The following is a 15,378-nucleotide window of genomic DNA, read 5'->3' on the forward strand; positions in this document are numbered from 1 at the left end:
TTGTACATAGAAGATCACAATACGGGTGGTCATACCATGAAATGATAAAAGATAAAGGAAATGACATACTACACTAAGAACATTCTTAACAAGCAACTTCAAGCTCAAACTCTAACCATAATTAATAGGGTAATGAGCACAACATCACAACATGAGGCGACAAGCCCATATCACAAACACAACAAGAAGCCCAATATCACACTATGGCGACAAGCCACGCACACGAGACAGTTACCAACCTAAGAGTATCAATCCCAACATCATGTCCGAAGATCTAAGCATGCTTTCTCCATCAACATCTATTAATTACATATGAATTCCTAATCGGAGTCTAACTCAAGTAAGCCGTAACCTACCTTGAAGCCGAACAAATGCCACGAACATCCACTGGAACTTCACCTTCCTTCTTTGGAAATGCCGAGACAAGAGGGGTCTAATAAGATAATTAAATCATGTAAGTAACGCGCTGAGGATATTCCAAAACTACGACAAAGGTTCTACGAGACTAGCTTCCAAGCGAAAAATCGGAATTCAACTTAGAACCTTTGTCGCAACCCACTGATCGCAGGTGCGAAGAAACTGTACCGAAAATCCTAAGTTGATTTAAACTTTCTTCCCAACCCGGCTATTGGTCACCCTTACCCGTATATCCCACGTGTAACAACTATCGGTGCGAACCTGAACAAGGGGTATTTTTGAGAAAAGAATAAAGAAGGTCCGTAACGACCAAACGGGTCATTACACCCATCTTGACCGAAATGAACTTTGGTGATTGACACTAGGTTTCTGGAGAATTAATATTATAACAACATTGTATACAACTTTCATACAATATTTAAGGCTTAAAAATTTCGCTCACATATACACATTTTATACATTTTTCACACACAAAAAATTGAGTGAATTTTTTAATCCTTGAGCAAAAAAAAAACAATTTTAATTTATTTAAAATCAAATTAATTAAAAAAATTAAAATTAAAAAAAATAAGAAAAAGTATGAATGATGAAGATCCATTATATTTTGTAAATTTATTGTTATGTTTTGTAAATAAGGAAATGTATCGTTATGTTTTATAATAAATAGTCTTAAATAGGTACCCTATGTCATTTTTTCCTAAAATAAAATGGAGAAGGGCCAAATATACCCATTTACTATAAAAAATTGTTTAATATATACCCCATATTATACTTTCAATCTAAATATACTCCTTTTTTTTTTGGCCGGATTTCCCTTCATTTGGGGTGGTCTTTAACTTTTGCCCTTCAAATTGGTGGTCTTTAAGTTTTGCCCTTCGCCTAATACCCCGAGGTTGTGGGTTCAAACCTTAGTTCAGTAAAAAAAAATCGCAAGGCAGAAGTTGCAAAATTCTGCCTTAAGGCAGAAATTTACAAATTCTACCCATGTGCAAATTCTGCCTGTAAGGGCCAAATTCTGCCTTGAAGGGCAAAAGTTAAAAGATCACCATTTTGAGGGACAAAAATTAAAGACCACCCCGCCGAAGGGCAATCCTGCTCTCATTATACTTTCGGTCTAAATATACTCCTCCATTATACTATTACACAAATTAGCCATTAATTTTGATGGAGAGACACGTGGCAAGCCCAGAATCAAATGACGCACCCCAATTTCTAAAGGAATCGTGTATTTAAAATTGGGGGTGAGTCATTTAATTCTAAGCTTTCCACGTGTCTTCTGTCAAAATTAAGGGTAAATTTCTGTCAAAGTATAATGAGAGGGGTATATTTGAACCGAAAGTATAACGGGGGTATATTTAAACTGAAAGTGTAATAAAGGGTATATTTAAACTATTTTTGATAGCACAGGGGTATATTTGACTCTTTCCCGAAAATAAAATGTTCCAATCCATTGCCTCTTCTCTCATTCGTTCTTTTGTCTCTCAAAATCCCAAATTGAATGCTACATGCTACAAGTAATGAGCTCGTTTACGGTGCCATTTCTACTTGCACCAACTAAATATTTCCCAAAAATTGCTGTTACTGCTACTAGTTTCAATTTCAATAATAGAAAGAAGAGGGTTTTGCCATTTGTGTGGCAACTAAGGCGTAAATGCAAAGAAAGCTGCTTATCTAGTTATGCATTATCCTCAAAAGGGGATTGGTTGGAAATTAATGATGAGGGAAAAGAAGAGTTTATAGTGGTAAATTTCTACTGCTTTGTTTTCATTAAGGACCCTGAAGAGGAGGTCACCAAACACCTTTCCTTTATGGAGGTAATTATTATTTTTACATTTAGAGCGTGTATTTACTTCAGATTTGAGTGTCATACTTTTCTTTTTGTCTGTTCCAAACAGAGTTACTTTTTTAATATTTAGTAAGTTACAATTCAAATAACCTACCCGACAAGTTTAAAATTACAAGATTCAAATGATATTTTAGTACATTACACATATTTTTAGTTTAGGACCACAAGATTCAAAAGTATTATTTTTTTAAATTTTTTTGTATAGAGTCAAACTAAGACACTTAAATTGGGAAGGAGAGAGTGATAATAATAATGTTTGTGTCATAAACATTATAGGATGTGGCGGTTTATGACTCCCTCTCTGGTTAAATTTGTTTGTCTTACTTTTTTTAGACCATTTAAAAAAGATGACTCTTTTCTTTTTTGGCTAACTCTTTAATTCCAACTTTTCACATACATGTTTAAGACCACAAGATTAAAGAGCATTTTGGTACATCCTACATATCCTTAATTCAATACCACAAGATTCAAAAGTCTTCTTTACTTTGTTAAACTCCATGCTAAGTCAAAACCAGAACCCAATGGTGTAGCGTAGTGGTCAATGAAGTGGGTTGAACACCATGAGGTCTCAGGTTCAATTCTCAGTAGAGACAAAAACACTAGGTGATTTTTTCTCATTTTTTTTAGCCTTGGTGGACAGAGTTATTTGGTACCTAGGTAGTCGAGGTGCGCCGAAGCTGGCTCGGACACCACGGTTATAAAAAAAAATATGTCGAAATCAGACAAACAAATTGAAAGAGTAATAATGTCTGTGCCATAAACATTTTAGGATGTGGCAGTTTTGAGATCATTTTACTTCGGATAATACTTAATGTCTGTGTAAAAATTCAGCTTTTGGGTTCTGAAGGTTAGCATGTCTATCAGTATATGTTTGTCTAAGTGCTCTTTCAGTCAGATTATTATAACAGATATATATTGCCCTTTGGATTGCAGGGACGAGATATACATGGCCGCATATATTTAAACCAACAGGGAATTAATGCACAGGTAGGACCGTTTTTGTTTTTTTTACTATCCCGATTGTCTTGTCTTTTGTGCTTGGATCAACAAGAAGAAGGTGCAAAGTTAGAACATATTAGGAAGCTACCATCGTTAGTTATTTGTTCTTCGCTTAGCGTACTGTTATGTTGTAGTTACTGATCCTTTTTCTTTTTGACCTGCTTTGATATTGCTTTATCTTGAGCCGAGGGTCTATCGGAAACAACCTCTCTACCTGCACAAGGTAGGGGGCAAGGTCTGCGTACACTTTGTACCCTCCCTAGACCCCACTTGTGGGAATACACTGTGTATGTTGTTGTACCATCGTTAGTTCTTTTTTCCTTAGACGAACATAGAAAGGATAGGTTAATGATTAGCATGTCTCATGATCCCCAAAGTATATATCTTTTCCTAATATAACATATTACAGTGCTAGCTGTAAGTCAAGCAACTTTAATTCTAATTTGACCTACTTTGATATTGCTTTATTTTGAGCTGAGGGTCTATCGGAAACAACCTCTCTACCTCCACAAGGTAGGGGGCAAGGTCTGCCTGCACTTTGTACCCTCCCGCACCCCACTTGTGGGATTACACTGTGTATGTTGTTGTACCATCGTTAGTTCTTTTTTCCTTGGACGAACATAGAAAGGATAGGTTAATGATTAGCATGTCTCATGATCCCCAAAGTATATATCTTTTCCGAATATAACATATTACAGTGCTAGCTGTAAGTCAAGCGACTTTAATTCTACTTGCTGTTGGTGCAGTACAGTGGACCAAAAAAAGATGCTCTTGCTTATGTTAGGTGGGTGAGGGAAGACTCCAGATTTTCTAATGTACTTGTCCAGATCTCGTCAGCATTGAACGGGCATGTCTTTCCAAGATTGAAGCTGCGTTATAAGCCCTCTCTTGTACAGGCAAGTCATGTCTCACTCATGGATTCTATATCTTTTCTTCAGGACATGTGAATTTATAGAGTTTAAATTATTGCTCCAAACCGCACTTGTGGGACTACACTGGGCATGTTGTTGTAAATTATTGCTCCAAACCAATAATCAAAGTTATCATATTATGTATAGTAAGGACATGCTTGTTACTTTAGATTTGAACTTTGCTTTGATATAGCAGCCTCATAGGCCCAGGATTATGCATGATACTCATTGATATATATATATATATATATATATTTTTTAAAAGAGCAAAATGAAGTAATGAGCTTAGTAGTGTTTCGGCTTAGCTTTCCCAAGATGTTGTTTTCTCAAGTGCTCAGTACCAAACTTGAAGTAGCTCAGCAGAATAACCCACTTTAAGGCTGATCATGTGGGAGCTAAGCTCAGCAGAGTATTTTAGCAGAGGAGGTAGATATCAGACACAGCACATTCAGATTGCTCGTGGAGAGGTTTGCACAAAAAAGCAATTAATAATCAACTGTTCTTAAAACCTATGTATTCGTATTTTCAAATTACCGCATCTTTCTTAGTTTATGGAAAAATAGTTAGGGTTGAAAGGTACCTATTGAAAGGAAAAATAGTTGGGGTTGATGGTTCATATGGGCATGTCTTAGCATCTTATAAGTAGTCCTTTGATGAGGTTTGAGAGGGCTTTTCACTATAGCTTGGGAGTTGAAGAAACTTTATCCATTTATAGAGTACTGGGACATATACCTAATGAATATCTTTTTCTCTGGCTTTTAAAGCTTAGATTGATAATTTAACATTTTTTCAACAGTTAGAAGGAGGGATTTCTCACCTTCCTTTGCTTGATCCATCAATGAGAGCGGAACCTTTGGCACCATCTGAATGGAGGAAGAGACTGGAAGCTGTAAATAACACTAATAATTCATCACATGAAAATTCCAATCCCAGTGGTATACTTCTTGATGTGAGAAACGGTAAGTATTCTTCTTTCAGTTGCTTGTTCTAACATTTCTGGTCTTATTATGGGGTTGGCCTGATTAAGCAATGTGTGGCCAACTCTTGACGCTGCTTGTTCAGGTTTCACACTGCTCAAGGTAAATAAACTTGTTTTTTTTGTAAAAGTACAAATACTCCCAGAGAAGATGAGAGATGTTTGGATGACATGGAAGGGAAAGCACACCGATAAATAGGTGTGAGATTCAAGAAACTTCTTATATTTAACCAATAAGGAACTAATTTATTGCAACATTTAACTCCAACATCCTAATGTACTAACTTTACATCAGTCTCCTCAGATCCAAGGTGGGAAAACCACGCTAAATTCTTGTATATGAAAACATAGAAGAATTGATAGTTGCTATAGCTTATAGGAAAGTCACCTGACTCTTACCAAAAAAGTTGCTGTTAAAATAATGATAGGAATAGTGGCTGGAAAGATACTGGAAGAGGTGCGATGTTGTTGGAACAATCACCGAAAAGAGAGGGGTGATGCATCCTGATAGTCTACTAACACCGGAGATGGTCGCGGTGTCACCAAAAGAGTTTTTGGAAATACTATAATAATCATCTGAATGAGGAAATAATAATAAGAAAAAAGCCTTTACCTTATCAAACAAAGAGGAAAGAACAAAAATTACAGAAAGAGAAAATTGTAGATGGACAGAAAATATAAACCCGCCCCTTGGTAAGTGGTAGCTACTTAAGCCTCTATCACAATGTTAAAGCTATGATATCTAGTGAGAAATAAGAGCAGAGGAGATAAGACACCTATTTATATGTGTGATGTACAATCAACATCTTATAATATTCTTTTGATTTATAACTACTTGCACTAAGCCAGTGTGACAAAACGTAATTATAGACAGTGTAAATCCTCTATTATATCTAGAATTGCATCTTCATCATGTACCGTTGCACCAAAAAGCTAGCAAACTCGTACATCTTTGTTTAAGGCTGTGGATGTTTCTCCTGTTTCCTTAAAAAACTCTGCAATTTCTGTCAAGCCAATAGCAGCTGAAGCAAAAGACGTAATATTTCCACTTCTCAATCATTTAAGTTGCTTCTAAGAAAGAGATTCAACCTTGCATTGAGTAAAATTCAGCAAGTACCCCATTGTGATGCAATGAAAAACTATATACATCAGAAAATTTATCTTTAAGAGGAGTGTGGCCCATCCATGCATCTTCCCAGAACCTTATTTTCTTCCCTTTCCAAGAATGAAGCCCATATTTACCTCAAATTTGTTCCAACACCCAATAATATGCATCCAGATCCAACACCATGAGGTTTTGTGGATACTTTGGTGCACCATTGATTCACAAGAGAGAATTTTGCCACCAAGGTTCTCCTCCAAAGTGCATTGTCCTCCTTGTTCCAGTACCGTTTCAATAACAAGCTTTCATTATGGCTCCTCAAATTCTTGGTTCCTCAACCCCGTCTTAAATCTTTAATAAGTCTTTTCCCATTAACAAGAAAGAAGGAGTGAGCTTCTTTGTTCCCTTTCCAGAGAAAGTCTCTCAATTTATCCATGCTCTTCAAAACAGAGAATGGTGCCTGAAAAAGAGACATTGTATAAGTAGGAAGTGCACATAGAACACTATTGATCAAAGTTATTCCACAACCCAAAGAGAGGTATTATTTCTTCCAATTTTCTAACTATTTCTCCATCTTCTCATTCTAAATAGATACCAATTTGTATTTATCTCCCAAAGGTAAGCTGAAGTACTCTGTAGGGAGGGAACTGACGTTACACTGCAAAATGTTGGCTGAGGTTAAAAGATAAACTTTTTGAATATTTTGTGTAATCCTGAGACAACTTCAAAGTTCAAAAAAGAATAGAATCATCCTCAAAATCATAACCTGATGTTCTTCTGCATCACATATCATCAAAGTATCATCAGCGTATAAAATATGAGATTTCCTGTACCTCTACAATCTGCATGAAAACCAGAACTCTAGTTTGCTTGAGCTGCACTATACCTCCATGACTAGAATAAAACGTAAGAGAGAAAGAGGATCTCCTTGTGTGAGCCGTCTTTGTTAGGAGAAGAATCCATGTGGAGTACCATTAATGAGAACGGACAATTTTACGGTGGATAAGCAGAATCTCATCCAATTAATACATTTGCTACCGTAGCCCAGTTGACTAAACAAAAAATTCCCAGTTTACATGATCAAAAGCCTTTTTAATGTCTAACTTGCAAATGGTTTCCGACTTCCTGACTTCATTCTTGACTCCAAGCATTCAAAAGCAATCAAGGCAACATTGAGAAATGCCATTTGAGAGGAGTTGACAAGATTGGGCAGATGATTTTTAAGTTTATCCGCCAATGCTTTCGAGAGTTTTATAGACACAATCTATTAAACTGATAGGTCTATAATCTTTGAGTTCCTTTTGCGCTGATTTTCTTGGGGATAAGAGCTATATAAGAGGAATTCAAGCTTGTTACAAAATATTCGTAGTCATGAAACTGATTAAGAGCATTCGACAAATCAACTTTTAGAATCGGCAACACTTTTTGTAGAATCCCATTGAGAAACCATCTGGGCTCGGCGCTTTGTCACTTTCAACTTTTGATAACCCCATGAATCTCTTCCTGGAAGGGTTGTTGAAGCAACTCTTTTTCCTCACTGGAAATGGAGCAGTTACATATTCCCAATGTGGTCTCCAAGTCTCATTCTCTCTGTATAAAGCTTCACAAAGACTAAGAATCTCATTTTTATGGCATCTTCATTTTCAGAACGGATCCCCCCCCCCCCCCCCAAAAAAAAAAAAAACCCCCACACACAGACCAAAAAAAAAAAAAATTCCAGCTTGTCTATATGATTGAATCTCCTGTGAGATTTTGCCATATTGTGAAAGAAAGCAGTGTTATCCCCTTGCACCAAAGACACCTTGACTTCTGTCTCCAGGAAATTTCTTCCATTCTGAAAATATCTTCAAGTTCCTTATGTAAGTTTTATTTGGAGAGCAAGAGATCATCTGAGAATAGTGTTTCGTCAGCTTCTTGATCCAGTTCCAAGATCTTATTCAAGATAGAAGTTTTCATATTCTCCAAGTGGCCAAAACAGGACTTGTTCCATTCTTTAATCTCAAGTTTCAATAACTTAATTTTCTTAGCAAAATAAATCCGGACTGCCCAAAATACTGAGAGATGTCCACCAGTTTCTGCCCAATTCCTCAAAATCAGGGTACTCCGACCACATATTTTCGAACTTAAAGTAAGAGGCCTTCCTAGACCAACGCCCGCACTCTAGGATTAGTGACAGTGATCTGAGACGATACATAGAGCTTGGATTGTTTGGTTGCACCAAATAGATTGTCCCACTGAAAAGAATACAAGATTCTGTCGATCCTAGAGTTGGAACTGTTTCTTGACCAAGTATACATTTTCTGTCTTGCCTATAAACCAGGCAGCCGCTTAAAGTGAATCATCTTATTATACTCTCTGTAAATGCCAGCTATTGCCTTACTATTTCTTTTTGCATAATTGAATATTTCAATTGCCTTTTGTGCTAATAGATTCTAGTTTGATTTTCCTGAAGGTTATGAATGGGATGTTGGGCATTTTCAAGGCGCTCAGCGACCGGATGTTGATTGTTTTCGGGCCACTTCATTTGGAAAATCTGAGTCAGAGGTTTTAGTATTTTGTTACTCAATTTTCTGTCTTGTCGTCCATGCTAATCTAGTAAATGTTATTTTTGTACTTTTACATAATTTGAAATGTTTGCTTTCTTTCTGAGCCAATTACTTGGACGAAAATCAGTAAGTATCAAAGGTCATTCTCTAAAACATATGTGATAAATTTACAACCTTATATTTGTCTGATATATATATATATATATATATATATATACATATATATCTTAGTTTTCCATGTCGATCATAGTACAACGCAGGAAAACACTTTCCTTTTTCCTGCCCTTTCTTGTATCTTTCTCCTCATTTATGAAGATGTATCTGGCTAGAATTGACATATTGGGATGAGATATGGAATCTAGTACTTGCCGGGATGAAATCCTGGTATTACTGTTCCCCTTTGAATTCTCATTCATATTTGCACTGCGGCATTTTTCCTTGGTTGTATTTCCGTTGATATGCTTAACATACAACTTAAAAACTGTCACCTCCTGCAGAAGACAATATCCAGGAATATGGTTTTATCTGTAAATATGACTAATATCTTGCTATCCTGGTTTGCAGGTGATTGCCTCAGATCCTTTAGCAGCTGCTGATAAGGAGAGAACTGATATATTAATGTACTGCACTGGAGGTATCCGCTGTGATGTATATTCTGCTATACTACGGTAAGCTGTATGTTTGTTGTTGTTGTTATGTTCTATCTTTTACTTATGTGCTAGAGCATGAATGTGTGAGATATCGGAACTTTGAGCAATCTCTTCAGCGACACCATAAGAATATCCCGTTTTCGGCTTTTCCTGGTTAAAGTACTTCGAATATAAAATGTCCCTGTCATCCACCCTCCACAAAAAGCAGTTACCTTCCAATAATTTCTTTCCTATGTCTGACCGTTGAGTGGTGAGAATAGCTATCTTCTGCAGGTGTTTGTACCTTTCATACTGCTCTTGTGAATGTCATCTGTTGGTTAAATGGACTACTTTACCCTCATTGGAAGTCAAATTATTAATCAGGCTTCTCTGGCTTGGTAATACTGGCATGCACTAAGTGGAAATTGTTCAAGCCTTGACATGATAGGAATTGTAATTCATTAGTAAATAAGTGTCTTCGGTAGGCAACATCAGTAGGATCTCTCAAATGCAATTTAAAAATTGTTTTGAGCTAAAAAACTACTGTCATATACTTCTCGAAACTTCTATTAGGTTGACGATTATGTGCCTAAGCTTTGTAAGACTATCAAACGGCTATTCAGTTGCTCAACATAAATTATTTATTTCAATATATAGGAGCAGGCAATTGCACAATCACTAGAATTGGGCTCTTCATTTATGCTTTGCACCATCTAGTTTTCAAGTTTACCTTTGTGTTTTAAGTGAAAATGTTGTGAGTTCACATCTGACAGGTTATTTTTATTTTTACTACAGAAAGCAAGGTTTTAAACGATTATATACCCTGAAAGGGGGCGTTTCTCATTATCTTGAGAGTGAAGGTTCTGTAGGATGGGTTGGAAATCTATTTGTTTTTGATGCCCGTCTTTCTCTACCACCTTCTACTGGCAAGCCTGCAGTGGAGATCGAGGCAACCACAATGCTAGAAGGCTCCTTGGATGACTCATTTGCCAAATGCTATATATGTGGTTCACAAGTCTCTGAGTTGAGGCACCGCAATTGTGCAAACCTTGATTGCAACCTACTTTTCCTGTAAGACCAACCATTTCATGAATACTATATTTGCACTATCAAGCCTGTCCAGTGGGTATATGATTTGTTTTCCTTCCAAAACTCAGTTAAGCCTTACATTTTCTAAGGTGGCGTATCCCATATGTTGGTAAGAACCAGATTACAACAAAAAGAAGAGCTAAGCTGCCACTCTCTGTACAACCCTTTGATGGATGGACATGCCCATCCAATTTACAAAATTCGTGTACATTCATCTATAAAAAAATGTAGATTCTCCTCCCTTACAAGGCTCCAAGCACAAAACATAATCTGCCACGAAACTTCCCTGCGGCCATCTGAATGCAGTCTTTATCTGTTTGTGTTTAATAGAAGCCTTTTGAATTTTGTCCAACCTATTAGGGCCTATTGCTTTCTTCGGTAGGTCCTTGGGGTGATGGAATAAGCTCTCCTCCCTTCCAGTGCTCCACTTAGCTAGAACATCCATGCCTTCTCTGAAACAGTGCTGAGTCAATATTGTAAGCTAACTTATTATATACTGTGCTTTCTCAATTATCTGCTGTAAGTGCCATGGTGAATTTAAGTTGCCTTTCAGCATTTCAATGATCATCAATGAATCACATTCCAGAATAACCTGATCAAATCGATCCTCCTTGCACCACTTTAATCCCATTAAAGCTGCATTAGCTTCTGCATAGTTATTACTGTACTGCCATACTCCAAAGGACAGGCCAAAGCCATCACCAATATTACCTAGGTGATCTCTAGCTATTCCCCCACCACCAGTTCTTCCATATGCTTGTCTACTGCCATCTCTATGTTTATTTTAGACCAGTTGAGCTCAGGGGCTTTCGCATTTCACAAAAACACATCTGATTCTTTGATCACCATTAGTCTTTCACAGGTCACATACCAGGGGATATTCCAGCTAATCCCATTTCCACTTTTCAGTAATACCTGATTAAGATGAAGAATTTGAACGACTTTGCTATTGGTATCAACTTACCTCCAAGTCAAGGATTCTTTAGTTTAAAACTTTTCTTACTTTTCTATCTCCATCTCAAGTCCTAGTGTAGGTTGCTGCTCCTATACTTCTACGCTCTTTGTTTCAGTAGTATAAACACTAAAGCGTACATTGAATGAAAGTGAGTACTTACATTCGATCTAATCCATGATTGGTTTTGTTCAGATGCTGCGCAGGCTGCGTGGAAAGTTTAAGGGGATGCTGCTGTTCTGAATGCACATCCGCACGTCGACTTAGGCCGGTGCTGACAGGTCATCAGAGATACCAAAAATGGCATAATTATCGCGATTTTGAGTTGCAAAGCCTGTGACAGCTTGATCAGTAATTGATGTCCATATCTTTGAGAGGGAGTGTAGTTCTCGCACTGAAAATGTAGATCTTCAGTCCAGTATTAAAGCCTAGACAAGGTGATGTAGCACCTCTCATTGGCCACCAAATGCATTTTTCTTTTATCTCCTTTTTTGTGGCATTTTTCTCCTCATTTTCCCTATTAATTTTTGTTTAGTTATTTCCTTGTACATGTAAGTTGTAACTGCAGCAATAATGCACATAATGGTGCAATTATTGTGTAACAAATAATCTCCTTGAATTACCGGTTACAATGAAAACATTGATTATATTACAGAGAGTTTATATATTGAGTCATAAGTACTATATTTCCATAGTTTTCCATTGTTGTGCTTCCGGAACTTTTTTTTTTTTTTTTGGGCGTGGAAGCAGCTATATGTATGTGTTTTAGGGTGTGTTTGTTTTTCTTCTTTCTTTACTTTGTTTTGATGCAACTGTTTTTGGCACCAAAAGTTGTGTGTGTTGGGGGTTGGCGGAGGGATAGAGCATTCAATGTGACAATTTGGGCAGTTTGAAAGAAGATGGTTACTTTTATAGATTCTGCAGTTCTATTATCCGGTGAGTCGAGTTAAATTTAATTCTAGCTATTTTAATGACTGTTATGGTCCAATTTTTATCCGTAAATAAAAATCGGGATTGCAAATTGCAATATTTGATTGATCATAATTTTATATATTTCATTGGCTATAGAATTTGCCAAGAAATTTATTATAGGAATGTTTTTAATAAAAATTGTTTGGTCAAGCATATACCTATTGCTTTTTCAAATTAATCCCCCGAATACATAAAATTCAGAAGAATATGTGAGTGTTCAAAATTAGCTCCAAATTAAAAGAGGTAGTTTTCGCCCATACTAGTGTTCAAGTTGAAACAAAACGGTGCAGTCTCAATTATTGTAGCTACTATAATTTTTTTCTTGGTGGTGTGTATGATATTGCAGCTTTTTTTGCTTTCCTATGATTTTTGTTTTAGGTGTCGTCCATGGAGGTTCTCCAGGCTAGCAAACATGTGGTTGGTTCATATTTTCTTTTGTTGTTCTTTTTGTTTGTATTTATTTCTCTTTCTTTTAACATGTGTAGATTCAAGAAAATGTGATAAGAAACGGAGACACTAAATTAAAAGTTAGCCATGCTAATCAACGATTCTGGATAGCTGATGCTCATAGAAACTAAGAGCCCGTTTGGATTGGCTTATAAGTTGGTCAAAACAGCTTATAAGCCTTTTTTAACTTATTTGAGAGTTTGACAAAAATAGAAAACAACTTAAATTAAGTTAAAAAGTTCTTAAAATAAGACAAAACCAAGAAGTTGCTCAACTCCAACTTATTTTTTTGGCTTAAAAGCCATTTTGGTTTGACTAACAACTTTACCCTTTTATCCCTTATATTTCCTATTAATTCCAATACTACCCTTATTTCTAAAAACCTTTTAAGTACTTTTATCCAAACACGTAACTGTTTATTTATAAAATAACTTTCAACACTTAAAAGTAGTTTAAGTACTTATGCTTAAAAGCCATTTTTTTCCAACTAATCCAAACGGGCTCTAATTCAGAGAATATGAATATCAGATAATATGAATATCTGAACATGAGAAATATAGGACAATCAGCAGCCTCTACAATCAGTAGTAGACCGTGCAAAAATCAAATCTGTAATCCAGTATTTGAACTTTTAGCTAGGGAATTAAGAAAGAGAATTAAAAGTCGCAAGAAACAAAATTGATAAACCAATCCTCCTAAAAAAATAAAAATAAAAAAAAATCCGTGCCATATACAAGATGTTAGAGGAGTATTAAACAAATTTATATTGCATGCAATATTAAATTTATAAGAAATTTCTTTAAAAAAAAAAAAAAAAAAAAAGTGAAAGCAAACAAGCACCAACTTTTGAAAATTCATCCCAAACAAACACCAGAATCTGCAAATTGGCAATTAATTTAAGCCACACCGTAACTCCATTACTGTGTAAAATCTTCCGATATATATAATGTTAGTAAATTAGTCATTTAAAAGAAACAACACTAAATATCTCATAAAAAATGTGTGTATACATGTCGTGTGAAACTCAAGTTTACACACAGGCTTCCCACTTATTCGTCCGTGGGAGAACTTTTGTTTCTAGTAGTAAGTACCCATACCAAAACTAATAGGCCAATGCTCTTATTTTGTTGTCGTTCAATAATGAACAGGCGATCCGCTAAGGATATTATTCTCAAAGTATCGGATAATACGTATTAACGAGAAAAAAAAAAAAAATTAAACAAGAGAGATATAATAGTAGTACTCACAAATGGAGGGATCTAGTGGAACATGAAATATTGTGGCAAGTTAAACAGGAAAACGCATACTTCTAGTTAGACAACTGGACAGGAATGGAAGCTTTGTACCAAGTTGTTCCTCCTGACTTTAACCAAGACAGAACTGTAGTGCTGATAAATGAGATAGTAAAAGAAGAAATATGGGATGAAGAATGACTAAGGGAGGTAGTTCCATGAAATATTGCAGATCACATAATTGAAGGCATTAAACCTTCAATATCTGATGACATACTACAAGATAAGCCTTACTGGAGGTTGGAAGCTAGAGAAAAGTTCACAGTGAGGACAACATTCAATCTTATCAGACAGAGAATAGATAAAAATGTTATATATAAGAAAATCTGGATCAACGGCTTATCAGTGAATATCTCTTTTTTTTATGGAGATTGTGCAAGGCTAAGGTGCCTTTAGATGACGTAGTGAAGAGGTGGGGTGTTCAATTTCCATCCAAATGTAACTGTTGTGATGATCCAAAAGAGGAAACCATCTCACATGTATTTCTAAAGTCTACTAGTGCACAATACATCTGGAATGCTTTTTGTGGACCAATGGGATTAAATATTCAAAATCAACAGCTGAGTCAATTGATCAGCTTGCGGTGGGAGGCTCCACTAAACTAGCATGTGAGGTATATTTTTCAAAGGCAATCCCAGCCATCGTTGTGTGGGAATTATGAAAAAGCAATAATGCTATTAGACATGGTGGAAAAATGTCTAAGATGAAGCTAATATATCAAATAATGCATTCTATTATCATGTTCATGAAGGTGAGAAGGAAAAACCTTAAACATGCTTCATACAAATGGAGTTCAATTGTGCAATCCCTTCAGAACTACACCCCAAGAATCAAAGTGACACAAGTACAGTGGAGGCCTCATGATACTGGATGGGTCAAATACAACACAGATGGGGCTTTAGGGGAAATCCTGGAAGAGGATCTTGGGGTTTCTGTGTAAGGATGAAAGTGGGGGAATTTAATTGCTGCTAGGGAAAAGGAGATGACTATCCCATACTGTACCAAGACTCAGGCAGAAGCAATGGCTATTCTACAGGCTATGAGACATGTAGAGGAGAATCAACATCAACCGGTGATAATTGAGACTGATATCCTACTACTGAAGAATTCCGTTCTCAGAATTTGGTAGGTACCTTGGTAGATAATTGAAATGGTAGAAGAGAAAATGATAGTCAAAATACTGTATATTCATAGTGAGAG

The 15,378-nt window shown here is 36.2% G+C and overlaps 1 protein-coding gene across 6 annotated transcripts; it reads left to right on the forward strand.

The window, feature by feature from the left end:
- Positions 1-1,858: 1,858 nt before the first annotated feature.
- On the forward strand, positions 1,859-12,114 carry LOC132050324 (rhodanese-like domain-containing protein 8, chloroplastic). Of its 6 annotated transcripts, none has more exons than XM_059441526.1 (8): positions 1,859-2,231; positions 3,197-3,250; positions 4,009-4,162; positions 4,974-5,132; positions 8,704-8,795; positions 9,362-9,465; positions 10,222-10,497; positions 11,663-12,114. In XM_059441526.1, the coding sequence occupies exons 1-8, from the start codon at positions 1,923-1,925 to the stop codon at positions 11,805-11,807; spliced, it is 1,293 nt and encodes a 430-aa protein (XP_059297509.1). In that variant the 5' UTR covers positions 1,859-1,922; the 3' UTR covers positions 11,808-12,114. The 6 variants fall into 6 exon arrangements, with proteins under 6 accessions (XP_059297509.1, XP_059297510.1, XP_059297511.1 ...); XM_059441527.1 differs by having other exon boundaries at positions 2,137-2,231; positions 4,014-4,162; XM_059441528.1 differs by lacking the exon at positions 1,859-2,231 and adding an exon at positions 2,958-3,110 and having other exon boundaries at positions 4,014-4,162.
- The last annotated feature ends 3,264 nt before the right edge of the window (positions 12,115-15,378 follow it).

This window comes from Lycium ferocissimum, chromosome 3 (assembly GCF_029784015.1).
Source record: "Lycium ferocissimum isolate CSIRO_LF1 chromosome 3, AGI_CSIRO_Lferr_CH_V1, whole genome shotgun sequence".
Classification (NCBI taxonomy): domain Eukaryota; kingdom Viridiplantae; phylum Streptophyta; class Magnoliopsida; order Solanales; family Solanaceae; genus Lycium; species Lycium ferocissimum.